This window comes from Merops nubicus, unplaced genomic scaffold (genome assembly GCF_000691845.1).
Source record: "Merops nubicus isolate BGI_N331 unplaced genomic scaffold, ASM69184v1 scaffold11533, whole genome shotgun sequence".
In the NCBI taxonomy this organism is placed as follows: Eukaryota; Metazoa; Chordata; class Aves; order Coraciiformes; family Meropidae; genus Merops; species Merops nubicus.
Window position 1 is genome coordinate 36,727 of NW_008596920.1, and position 12,725 is coordinate 49,451.

Here is a 12,725-nt window from a genome sequence, read left to right on the forward strand (position 1 = left end):
CCTGCCTTTGGACTTTTCAGCTGCCATTAGCTTTGAGTTGCAGGGGGACTGAGTGAGGCTTCGGCAATGCTTTCCTGTGTCCTGAGAGCAGCTGGGGAAGCAGAGAGCGCGTACCTGATATGGACTGTGCCTCTCAAAGGAGCTTACACACGTGACGCATGTGAGTACGTGGTGAAGGGCAAGGTGCCATAGGGCAACTCTTCATCCTCAGTTGGGAAGTGGTGTTGAAGTAGACATCTAATGCTATGTAAATGGTTCATAAGTACTGTTACTGTAGACAAAGATGCTCTGATTTTTAATTCCTGTGAGTTACATGGGACAAAACGAAATTCTTACCATTAGTGCAGTATGCATGGTGCTTAGCATTTTGAATGGATAAATTGTGATTTGTCAGAAAGATGTTTGTGATTCATGCTACAAGGAGGAGGAGGAGGTGGGGTACCAGACAGGGTCTAAGAACCCATCTTGGAGGTGTAGGCAATGCATCTGTTCACAATAAGGGGGTTGTGTGTGTGTTTGCACCTACATACACATAGGAATCCAAATTTGCCACTGATTTAAAAACTCGTATATTTAAATGTTACATGTAACATTTAGTCTAAGTATTTTGGTATATTTGTAAAAATAATTTTCGTATGTATTTTTACGTACATACACACAGATGTATATAGGCTTCTCAGGCAAATAGGAATGTGTCACATATTTATTTTTTAATAAATTAACACTAAAACACAGAATTATAGCTGTCAATACTTTTCTTCGAACTCTTGACAATATTCTGCTTCCTTTAATATGCTTTAAACAGATAAAGTTAGAAGCAGAATTAAACATTACTGCTTTACCTTGATTTTGACTACAGACATTTAAAGTTAGAGAAATTTATTCTTTAGTAAAAGAGGTGGCTTACTGTAGGTCCATAAACAATGATAGATTTGCCTTGAGAAAAAAGTGCAAGTTCTTTTGATGTTTTTAAACTAGAGTTTTCACTAACATCTTATTTTAGCTGCTTGTATGGGACATAGTTGCAGGTCAGGATGTGGTGGCTTCAAAAAGGAAGGAAGGAAGGGCTTGAAACAGGCCTCTCCCCCTTTGTAGCATATGCCTCTTGGGTGGAATTGGAAAGGGCAAGAGGTCTCATGTTGCAGGGTCATTTGTGTATTTCCTTCAGCCTTTGGCATGTCACGGGGCATTTGCTGTGGAATCTCAAACTACATCTTTTCTCTCATAACCTTTGCTGTCAGATTTAGTTCCTTTATTTGCTCCTTGTAGAGTTATTTTACATGACATTAAGGTTAAGTAGAAGCTTTTATTACTGGTATTTTTGATGTTTATGAATAACCTCCATTCAGAAACAAATTTGTCAACCTTTTTTAAAGTGTCTGTTGTAATTTATGTGTGAAGGGTGGTTTTTATGGGAGGAAAATCTAGATGTAGTGCACCTTCTCCAAAAGAAATTAAGGGACAGCAATGTATACCTCTGTGTATATATACATGTGCATGTGTGTTTAACATACATAGCTGACAGCTGAAGTAAGCTGTTTTGAAAAAGAATGACGATGATTGCCAGTGACTTGCACAGAAGCACAGAGATTTGTATGGCAACTCTGCACACTGCTGGTTCCTTTTTATTTGGAGATCTGTTGTGTCATTCTCCTCTGCACCCTGTTCTGGGGAGTACTGTTCTGCTGCTCCCCAGGCAGCGCTCTTCTCTGCTTCACATGTTCTTCCTCAGATAGATAGGCAACCATTTATGTGAAACAAAACAAGCAAGCAAAGAACAACCCTTGCATTCATTTAAAAAAATGCACAATGAAAAAGTGAGTTTTCTTGTATTACATATTCTGTGTTAAATTCAGTGCTTTTCTTATCTGTGCTTGTGACATGTCTAAGGACCTAACACATTCATGCAACACCAGATAATCCAGTGCTCCTCTTCATGTGAATCAAATCACTGCTGTGCAGTAAAGTTTGCCAAGCTTCAAGTATAACATGAAAAGTCAAGACTTGGATAGAAGTACATATGCTAATAGGGAGTATTTAACTGGATAACTTGAGAGCTACAGCTTTTTTTTCAGAAAGCAGCCTGTTGAAAAGTTTGATGACACTGTAAATACTTGATGTTCAAAGTGTTAATATAATTAAAGAGCTTTCCAAATGTTTTTTTACTGATAATATAAGCATATATTAGGGTTTTCCTTATATTCTGTTTTGCTCGATGACCCGATCAAGTTTTTAAATATTTTAATATTGTCATAATATATAAATCTGTATTAACTATATACAATCTGTAACGTTGTATATATAATTATTATAGCTACTAAATTATTTAAATGTGTTGTGTTTATAGTCTTCACTTCTGTATCACAAGAGGGCTGTTGCTGATTTAAGAGAAAGGCAGGCAGCTAGGCACCTAGGAGAGGAGAATGTTAATTGCGGGAAGATTGAATTCAGGGTAGAAAATAGAGATGTTTAGGAATTGAGCTATTTGTATTTCTGTGGTGGGTGTTAGGCAAACAGGAAGAGTTATTTTGGCTTCTCTGCAGGATGTGGTAATTTAGAACATTAAAAATAAAAAAATGGAATTTCACATACATGTGTAAACGAAGAATGCGTATTTAATAGGCAGGTACCTAGTAATTGTATAGAAGGAGTGAATTTCTAGCTTAGTGTCTACATTTAAAGCTGCCTTAATTTTTTATGTGGTGTATTTTATTATGTAGTAAGAACATACTGCATAATTTTTGAAATTATATAAGGAAATTATAAAAATTTGAAACTGGTTTTCCATTTAATGCGATACGAACAAAAAAAGTGGTTGTTGTTTAACAGAACTTGTCAGATGTGAAATTTGTAAATTTTATTTAGATTGGAACTTTGCCTAGCAGGACAGCCATTTCGTCTAGCATGTATGGTTGTGTATGAGCTGAGAAGGAACCGGTGAGATAAATAAAGAGAGTCTGAAGAATGGCTTTGGCCATGACTGGTTTTAGGTAACTGAGTAAACACAGTATAGGAATTCCAAAGAACAGAGAAGATGGGATCAGTTTGGCTGGTCTGGGAGTTCTGGTGATCTTCCTGATGGTTACAGTAAATGTCCATAAAAATGTAGGCTTTGAGTTTCTTTCAGAAAGGTGAAGAAGTGAGGGAATAAAACAAAGATTAACAACCTAGAATGATTATTTGAGTGGGAAGTATTAAAGACAGCCACTACGACAGTGGAAATAATCAAAATCGGGGGTTGACCCACTGTTTGGGTCAAGGTGCTCTAGTGAAGCCATAACAGACATGATTTTAAATGTCAATATTGAGTGAAGTAATAAACAAGGCTTGCAATAAAAGGGTGCCAGTGTGCTCAGTAAAGGTTCAGTGATGTATCAGATGCTTGGTCAGTGGAGCTTTTGATGCTTCACATCCCCCATCCTGTAGACACTTGCCAAGTGCATGGTTATTCTCAGTAAGAGCTGTTGAGGTTTGCAATGCTCTTTTGTCTCAAGTCTAGAATAATTCAAGTTACTGACTTCTAAGATGTGCTTCAGGGATAATCTCAAGTTTACTGTGCCTGCCGGTGGAGACAGGAAGATCATACTATAGGCCGAAAGGATTAGCGTTCGTTAACTCTGAATCAATTAGCAGAGAACACCGTGCATGCTGTCCAGGGTACACAGACACCTCCAGCATCACAGAGAGCGTTCCCTTCCTGGGCAGTTTAGAAGTGGAAAAAGCTTTAAGTGCAGATGTTCTGCATCTTCTTCCTTTACTAAAATTTGATGGGTTGGAGGAATAGATCAGGATTAAGAGGAACTTTTGGATTATGGAAGAAATGCTTTTTAAAGTTGGCTGTATTCAAGTGCCATATATATGCCGTAAATTTTAAGGAAGTGGTTTTAATTTTTAAATTAGAAAGATGGCTTAGGAAGAAGGAAAAAGTAAGAAAAAAAAAAAGGTAAAATTTAGCTGTTTTTTCATGACCCACACACTTTTCCTGGATTGGATGGTATTACCTACAGCAAATGGGGGAGAAATCAAAATATGTCATTTTAAATAAATTTACATGCTTCTGAAACTGAACTGTCAGATTGAATATCTCTCAAACTGGAAACAGTTCTTTGAAAGTCTTTGGTTAAAGGGCAGAATCTGAAGCAGCTCTGCAACACTACTGCTAGGAAGTTTGCAAGACAGTCCTTCAGCACTGCTGACAGAGTATTTCCTGTATGTAAGATTGGTCATGCTCAGCTCAGAGAAAGATATGACTTCTATCTAGTTTCTATCTAGTATCATATTTTGAAACGTTACTCCTCCTATTTAAATTTTGTATTTGGTTTCCCTTTAGGACAATTAAAGGCTGCTGAACAAAACTCCAAACACCTTTTATAATAATTTAAAACCACACCATTAAATGCAAATTTACCTCTTAAACAGCATCGCCACTAAATGCAAATAATGTCTACGTGTGTTGGTGATTGGATTATTACTGAGTAAACATAAGCTTTTCTTTATATATGTTTGATACTCTAATAACACAAGTCTAATGATTATTTTAGTTTAGTATTTCATGTAATATCTGTTAGACATTCAAACACAGCCATGACTTCCAGAAAGTAACGTCAAGGAGAAAAGCAGAGACAAACCGAATTAATCCACCTATGTGGACTAGAAACATATAAATGTAAAAACTTATTTTGTACAAACCCATGTTTGAGTTTGTATTGTTTCTGATTTGGAGCTTTTCATTTCCAGAAGGGTGCTTTATTAAATATTTCTTGTATATTTTTACATGAGAATGTCAGCCAATGCAGTGAAAATTGAAGGCACTCAGTAGCACCTTGCAAAAGCCAGCCTGTCCCCACATGCTCTAGTAAAGTAATTTACTTTCTTTTTCTTTGGGTTTTCAGGCAGGAGCTTCCCAGGTCATCTTCACTAATCCTCTGGAGATTGTAAAGATTCGGTTGCAGGTAGCAGGAGAAATTACTACAGGACCCAGAGTCAGTGCCCTCTCTGTTATAAAAGATTTAGGCCTTCTTGGCCTTTACAAGGTACGTATTTGTGTTTTGAGTGGCTTCATTGTTTTATGCTAAACTTTTACATTGTTGAAACAAAACCTGTTAAAAACAAAGACATCTTTTGAATTTGAAACCAATCTCTTCCTGCAGGGCAGCCCCACAGTGGAAAACTGAAGAAAAACCACTTCTATATTAATGGCAGTGGGATACGAAAAAATACTTCCCCATTCTATCCTTTGGGCTTTTATGCCAAGCTACAGGGAGTCCTGTATTGCAGACCTGCTGGCTTCTGGCACTGATAATTTCATTTGGTGGGGTTTTGTAAGAATTTTCTTGAGCTTTCCCTATGTGTTTTTCTTACGTTTATTTTGACTCTCTGTTATCTCTATTGTTATTTTTGCAGCAGAGTATTCTCTTTGTCTTTATAATTTGACAGCAGTGAAACAGCAGTGGAGTTTAGTAGAATTCAGATTTTTAAGAAGTGGTGGAATTTGTCAATTACAAATTCCACCAAAAAAAGCCCACACTGTACTGTACTTCAGCAGAATGCCAGTTGAACAGATTCCTTCCCTGCAGGTATACTTGCTACCATCATTACAGATCAGATGTAATGGAGCAGAAGCTATTAGTTTTCTTAAACAAGGAAGAGTGTTTCTTCCTGTCTCTGTCAGTGCAAGGGGTAATACGTAAATTCAGCAGTTATATTAGCTGTGCACTTGCAAAACATTTTTTTGCGTTATTTGTCCATAGACCTGCAATAATACTATAAAAATGTGCAAATTCACTTTTAAAGCGGCAGTTTTTGTTTTGAATTTGGTAGATGAGATTCATGACCATTACCTGAAAAAGATCATAGATAGTTTGGGATGTGGGAGAAAATTACCATTTCTGTTTACAGTAGCTAATTGAGCTTACTAAAAGTTCTGCTGTTCTTTAGAATTGCATTAGCGTTTGTGAGTAACTGCAAGAACTAATTTTAGAGCATAAAGTGTCTGTGTGAAGATAATTGAAGGAACAGGTGTTTCTTTTATCGGGTCTTCTGCTAAGCCACATGTGCTGTGTAGGGTTTGTAATGTGTGCTGTCTGTTAATAGAATTCCTTGGTGACTGGTCTCAGGTCGGTCCATTGTGTGGAGGCTGCTGGTTTGGAGTATACCAGTTGGGTATTCAGGCAAGGAGTGGAATTTTTGTAACATGCATACTTTCAGGGTATGCAAATAAGATTTTTTGACACATAAGGGCTTATTTGAGGTCCATACAGAAAAGAGTTATTTTTGTATATGACAGACTGATGGCTGAAGTTACTAAAAGCAGAATATTAGCTATGTTTTATTATGAGTATTCCACTGTTCTTACAGCATGTGAAATTCTGTTAAGGAACATTTTAATGCCAGTTTGTGGGCATTAATACTGCCCACAAACAAGGAGCTACTCCTTGCAGTATTATCATAGGCTGCTAGTTTTGTCTTCCTGTATCTTCCCCTTGCTAAACAGCTCCCATTTTGCGTTGGTTTCCCTCTTTTTGCTGACCTTCCAGTGCAGCTTCTTCAGTCGACCAGATGATGATTGGTGGAGATCAGCATGAGGTCTTACAGGTCTCACTGATTTTAGTGGTGCTTTTGTGTTTGGTGGAAAAAATGGCATGCAAGGACTTGTCTTGATGCTTCCTGTGTGGGTTGTTGTCAGCAAGACCTAAGGACAGCCTTGGTCATATTCCTCATTGTGTTTGGACACATCCTATGTAAAAGGTATTCATCCTAGGTGCTGATGTCAGGATTGATGTCACATACTGCTGACAGAAATTAGACAGGAACCTTCAATCTTCCTCATTTCTGGAAACTTACTTTAGGTGTGCTTTATTCTTTTTTTCAAGTTCAATTCTACATCTTCTGTTTCCTGAGACATTTTATTTTCTGTGTTGTTTACCTAGTAGGTCAAAAGAGTACTTCTTGGGCTCAGGCTGCTTGCTGGATGTTTCAATTTTAACCTTATTTACAAAATTTATTTTTATTGTGTCTCTTTTCTGTGTGACAGGGTGCCAAAGCATGTTTCCTCAGAGACATTCCCTTTTCTGCCATCTACTTTCCTGTTTATGCTCATAGTAAACTGATGCTTGCTGATGAAAATGGCCATGTGGGAGGGCTTAATCTCCTTTTAGCTGGAGCCATTGCAGGTAATTTTGCAGAATGCTTTATGGACGTTTTGGTTTTTGTTTTTTTTTCTTTTAGTGAGTAATACTTAATATTCATTCAGTAGCCCCATATAAAGGAAGGATACTGTACCATTGTATCTGATTTAATCTGAATTTGATCACTGTTATCCTTAGTGGGAGGCGATGTAATTTTGATGAGAGCTAATTACATTTGCATAATGTGGATAAACAGCATAATGGAGCTCAGCAGCTTGTAGTCAAATTTGATCTGTGTGTCTCAATGGGGTTTTACTTGTTACTGTGCTCTCAGAGTTGAAGGCTAATTTGAATCTTTGATGAAGATAAAATGAGAGATCATAAGAGCTAAGAAGAAAATTACTTATCTAGTTTGGATTCCTGAATAACTGAGAAGAAACTTTCAAATGTAAGTGCTAAAAATAGGGCATTAGTTTGTAGAGAAGCTTAAGTTAAAGTAACCTGATCTGAAATCTAAAATATTTTAAGGCTTCTCAAAAACTTTTGGTATAAAGAGAATATATGGCTGTGATTAAAAAGTTGTTTTTTACTAAATGGCAAGTGGTATAAAAATGCTAGATGTTGGAACTGTAGTGGGGGGATATTAAAAAATGCAGATACAGATGGCCAAATCCTGCCCTGCCAAGGATTAGATCACTAGGATGAAAACCAGTTACCTGCAGCCTCTCAGTCACAAACAATTCAGTGTTGGAATCCCTGCAGTTTAGAGACCGGGCTGAACAAACGCTTTGATACTTGTTCCAGTTGTAAGGAATCACTATATATACATGCCAGCCATGAGCCATCTGTGTGTAAAAGAGCCATTTCCTCATGCTGGACTTGATACAGAGCTTGGTTACACCTGCACTTTGTTGGTATGTTTCTTGGGCCAGAGGGAAGGGAAGGGAGAGACCAGCTAGGAAACTAGCAACACATTTGTAGCCCTGCTTAATCTCAAGCAATGCAGAGCTGCCAGAGATGGAAAATTATTTTGCTTCTTGTACTCACAGAAGCATGTATCAATATTATTATTTAATTTGTGTCTCATCTAAAGACTCATTGGTTTTTAGATTGCCAACTTAACAGCTTCTTTTTATTGGTTTGATTAGTGTTTCTGGATCACTTGTAGTACATGAAAAACCCTTATTAAAAGTGTGTGTACATCTTCTAGGCCTAGTTTTATGACGTGTACAGGAATCTGCCTTTCTGAATTGCTAGTTTCAAAATCCCAGTTGCTCTATCTATTCCTGTTATGCATGCACAGCAGGGAAGAACACACTCTGAACCTACCTGCCTGTAAAGGAGAATCTGCATATAGTTGCTATAAGTGCATGCTTGTACTTAACTACATTGCTTCTGTTTTCCTTTAAAACCTCCTGAAGTGAACAGCGACACTTTAGTTTATGATCACATACCCAAACAGGGACCTGTTAGATTCTTAATATTAACCAATTGTAAAAATTCAATGGAAGTCAAAATAATATTCAAAATTCCAAGTCAGAAGATGGTTCCTCTTTTTAAGGAGGATGGCATTTTTACAGTATTCAGAAGTATTCAGAAATACCTCAGGTAACGCAGTTAGATACTGTGGAGCATATTTCCTAAAACGTTCTCCTTTCCTTTGACTAGAAACCTGAGAGTGGTGCCTTGGAAGTGGAGATTTGCTCTTCCATCACTGTTGACTAATATCATGCTGCTGGTACTAAGCAGACTTGTAATAAAACACCCTTATTGTCCTCAGTCTTTTTATGGCTTGCCAATTGAAGTAAGCAGCATCTATTCTCCTACAGAAGAGTACAAACAGCAGTACAGACCTATTTCTGTAGAACAGGTGTTTTAAGTAATCATTTTCTTATTAACACTTTTAACAAATGGATGTGTACGATTCAAGTTCCTAAATCAATCATCTATGTAATTTGCAAAATACACTGTAGAATATTAGAAAATACAGCAAAGGTTGCACAACTGATTTTTGTCATGGGTATCTCTTATATAGCATATATGTGAGTTTAAAAGTTGCCTCTTTTTATCTTTTTGAAACTAGCATTAATGATAGACTATTAGATATTGAGAGAATTGCCAAGTTATTATTTTCATTACTATCTGTGATATATAGCCTTTAAATTTAGAAGAAACTAAAATCAATTATACCAAGCACAAGTTTATATTAGCATCAAGTGTAAGAACTTGCATTTTTAGTAATGTCTAAGCCTTGCAAAAAATACTAAAGTTTGCAGTTGTATTTTTCAGTTAGAAGCGTTTTATCTTTTACAAGATTCTGTGTGCAAATTAAATGTGGTTTTCCTCTAAAAGGTGTGCCTGCTGCTTCTTTGGTAACCCCTGCTGATGTCATCAAGACAAGACTGCAAGTGGCAGCTCGCGCTGGTCAGACAACATACAGTGGAGTTATTGACTGCTTTAGAAAGATTCTAAGGGAAGAAGGCCCTTCAGCTTTTTGGAAGGGAGCTGGAGGTGAGAAATGCACTCTGAATGTTAGGGCTGACTCCGAATCTGCACATTAGCACTTCCTTTGTTAAGGACTCGAACTATTTACAAGTGTTTACAAGGTCCAATTCTGAAAAATGTAACATCTTGCTAAAAATATTAAGCTTCTCTCCTGAGAAATTATTTTCTTTGTAATATTTAACAGCTCGTGTGTTCAGATCTTCACCCCAGTTTGGTGTTACTCTGGTCACTTACGAACTTCTGCAGAGATGGTTATATGTCGATTTTGGAGGCCTGTAAGTCAAATACTTGCTTTTTAGCTTGCATGAAAAACCCTGCCAAGTTGAAAAAAAGAAACAAAACAACAAACAAAGTTTTCATGCATGGGACCACTTAAACTTGGTGACTTTGAGGACCTGCAAAAACTCCCCCCCTGCCCCTTAATAGACCTGAGAGAAACCTGCATGCTACTTCTAAACAGACACGGAGATAAAGAGCCATTTCATATTTATTTTAATACAAATACAGAAAATTTGTATTTTTATTATAGCAAGATATTTTGTCCATTTTGCAGATGTCACCAAAAGTTAAAAGAACTTACGAATCTATCAGTAAAAAAAAAAAAAAAAAAACAACTTTTTGGCCTTGATTTCCTGTTAAGTAGTGGTCTGAACTCAACTTTACTTGACTGTAGAAATGAATTAATTAAGGTCAGCTTTAACAGTCTTCCATCCTCAGACAAAAGCCTTAAGTATTTAGTCTAAATTTTGTGAAGTTATTCAGGCTTAAGAAAACACTTTAAATAAAGGAAAGGCTTTTTTTTTTTTTTTATTTCTTCAAACAGCAAACCTTCTGGATCAGAACCTACCCCAAAAACTCCTATTTCCGATCTTCCTTCTGCTAACCCTGAGCACATAGGTGGATACAGACTTGCTACAGCTACATTTGCTGGTATAGAAAATAAATTTGGTTTATATCTTCCAAAGTTTCGATCTTCTGGCATCACCTCAGCTCAACCAAAAAGTAGCAGCTGAATCCTGAACAGATGTTTCAGCCTAACAAAGCGATGCAGTGGAAAAAATTCACAACAGTAGTACTGTGTTTTTTCCAGTCAGCTGCATGTTGTTCTAGCTGAACTGAGTTTGCCAATCTAATTACTTCTTTCTAATATTAACACATACCTGCATTTATTTGTTTATTTGCACACAAGGAACTGATTGAAGCTGTGGTTCTGTGCCTTGTTTTAACCAGTGGCATGAATCTGTAGCCTAGACTTTGCCTTGCACAGCTTGCGTTTAATGTTACTGTACATATTGTACATCTTTGTACAGAGACATCATGGCATCTATATACGTACATTTATATAAATGGGTAGTGCAGTTCAAAATAGTTTGAAATGTACAGAATGTTTTGAAGGTGTTTTGTTAACAATCGTGACAATAAAATATTCCAAAACACTTAAGTCCCTTCACTTCCTTCTATTTCTAGAAAAGCTGTCCAGTGCAAATTTTTTTTTTTCCCCCACAGATTATGGATCACAGATTAGAATGTAAAGATCAGATACACCCATTTAATGAATGTACAGTTCAGGACACAGCCTCTGAAGGAGTGAATTTCACTGCTAGTTACAAGCCAGCACACAGCATGTTAATACTTCTGCTGTAGGTGTAAAAGAACACAGTGATTATTAAATGAGCACATGCAGTATTTTATTTTGCAGCACAACTTTGTAACAAGGAATTCCCTCAAAATACATGGTACTAGTAAATGTGTAATAGATCTTACCTCTATGGTAGCATATTTAAAACAATGAATTCTCAATGCAATACTCAATTTTTACAGGTTTTATTACTCAAGAGTGCTGTTTTCCTAGAATTGAAAACTTTTTTATAAAGAAAAAAAAAAAAGCACTCTTTTTCCAGATTGGTTTACTATTGAAATATTAGGTTATTCTGGGGAAAAAAAACAAACAAACAAACACACCACCTTATTTTTATATTCTTGTTATATGCAAACCTGTTTAGACTTCCAGTTGAATGGAATGCTAAGTAAAAGGAGAGGAGAAAGGAAAAGCTTGAACTATTGCTCACTTAATGTCTGCCCAAAGTTTATCTGGTGTAATTTTTGAACTCAAAAATGTGAGAGGAAATAGGGGAGTCTAGATTTCTACAGTCCTAGAGGAAAAGTGGTTCTGCTACCCATACAGACAGAAGAGGGTTTCCAGCCTTGCTTACTGAAGTATAACAACCTCCCATCTTTAGTTTTATGTGTTTCTTTCAAGATTAAACATCCTGGAGTACAGTGTATTCCCCAGGGGTATAAACTTATTTTTTTACTCAAGTGACAACAGGCCACTAGAAAAAGTTTTAGGCAGCTTAAGAAGAAATGGCTTTTTAAAAAATTGAACACTACAAACACAGACAAGCCCTCCTTCAGTTCCAGCCTCAAATCAAGATGTAAAATCTTTTGCTGCTGAATAATACTTAGTGAGCTAGAGGTTACAATGCACTGAACTTGGGAGTTCTGTCATATTCTGCAACAGGCACAGCTATAGCCCCATGAGAAAGCTGCTTGTCTTTATTACGTTCTTTTCTGCTTAAAGAATTACCTGTTCTGTGCCGTTTTCTAGAGCAGGCTTCCCAGGAACTCTCTCCTGTATTTGTGTATTTTGTTCTGTACTTTCCTAAATAGATTACAAAAATGGTGGGTACCCACTGGCATTTAATTTAAGTCACAGCTTGTTGACTGACTTGATCAAGGCCTTAGGAGACTTACAATGCAAGATAGCATTTGTATTTCTCACAGCTCCAAAACTGGACAGTGTGGCTCTCAGGGTGATCCTTTACAGTATCTAGCATCACTACTGGTCTCTCAGTGTTGCAGGGAAGGGTTTCAGAACATTTTTAACCTGTTTTGTGAAGGAGGAATGAATATGGCATAGTTCTGTTGAAAATTAATGTTGAACATATGTAAAACTTAAACATTAGGTCATATGGTATATGCCACAGTCCACTGAAAGAAAGCCTTATCTACTGGATCTCTGAAAATCTAAGAACTTTTCTGAAAATCTGAAGAACTTAACTGAGAAGTAACAATCTCATTAAAAACAAAATC

At 36.8% G+C, this 12,725-nt stretch overlaps 1 protein-coding gene across 1 annotated transcript in view; it reads left to right on the forward strand.

Annotated features, from left to right (window-relative positions):
* The window catches only part of LOC103769349 (calcium-binding mitochondrial carrier protein Aralar1), a 47,786-nt gene extending 36,720 nt beyond the window's left edge, over window positions 1–11,066 (forward strand). The window contains exons 13-17 of the mRNA XM_008936538.1: window positions 4,893–5,033; window positions 7,034–7,172; window positions 9,480–9,638; window positions 9,817–9,907; window positions 10,456–11,066. Coding sequence (XP_008934786.1) covers window positions 4,893–5,033; window positions 7,034–7,172; window positions 9,480–9,638; window positions 9,817–9,907; window positions 10,456–10,645 — 720 coding nt within the window. The 3' untranslated portion in view covers window positions 10,646–11,066. The remainder of the gene's footprint in view (window positions 1–4,892; window positions 5,034–7,033; window positions 7,173–9,479; window positions 9,639–9,816; window positions 9,908–10,455) is intronic.
* The last annotated feature ends 1,659 nt before the right edge of the window (window positions 11,067–12,725 follow it).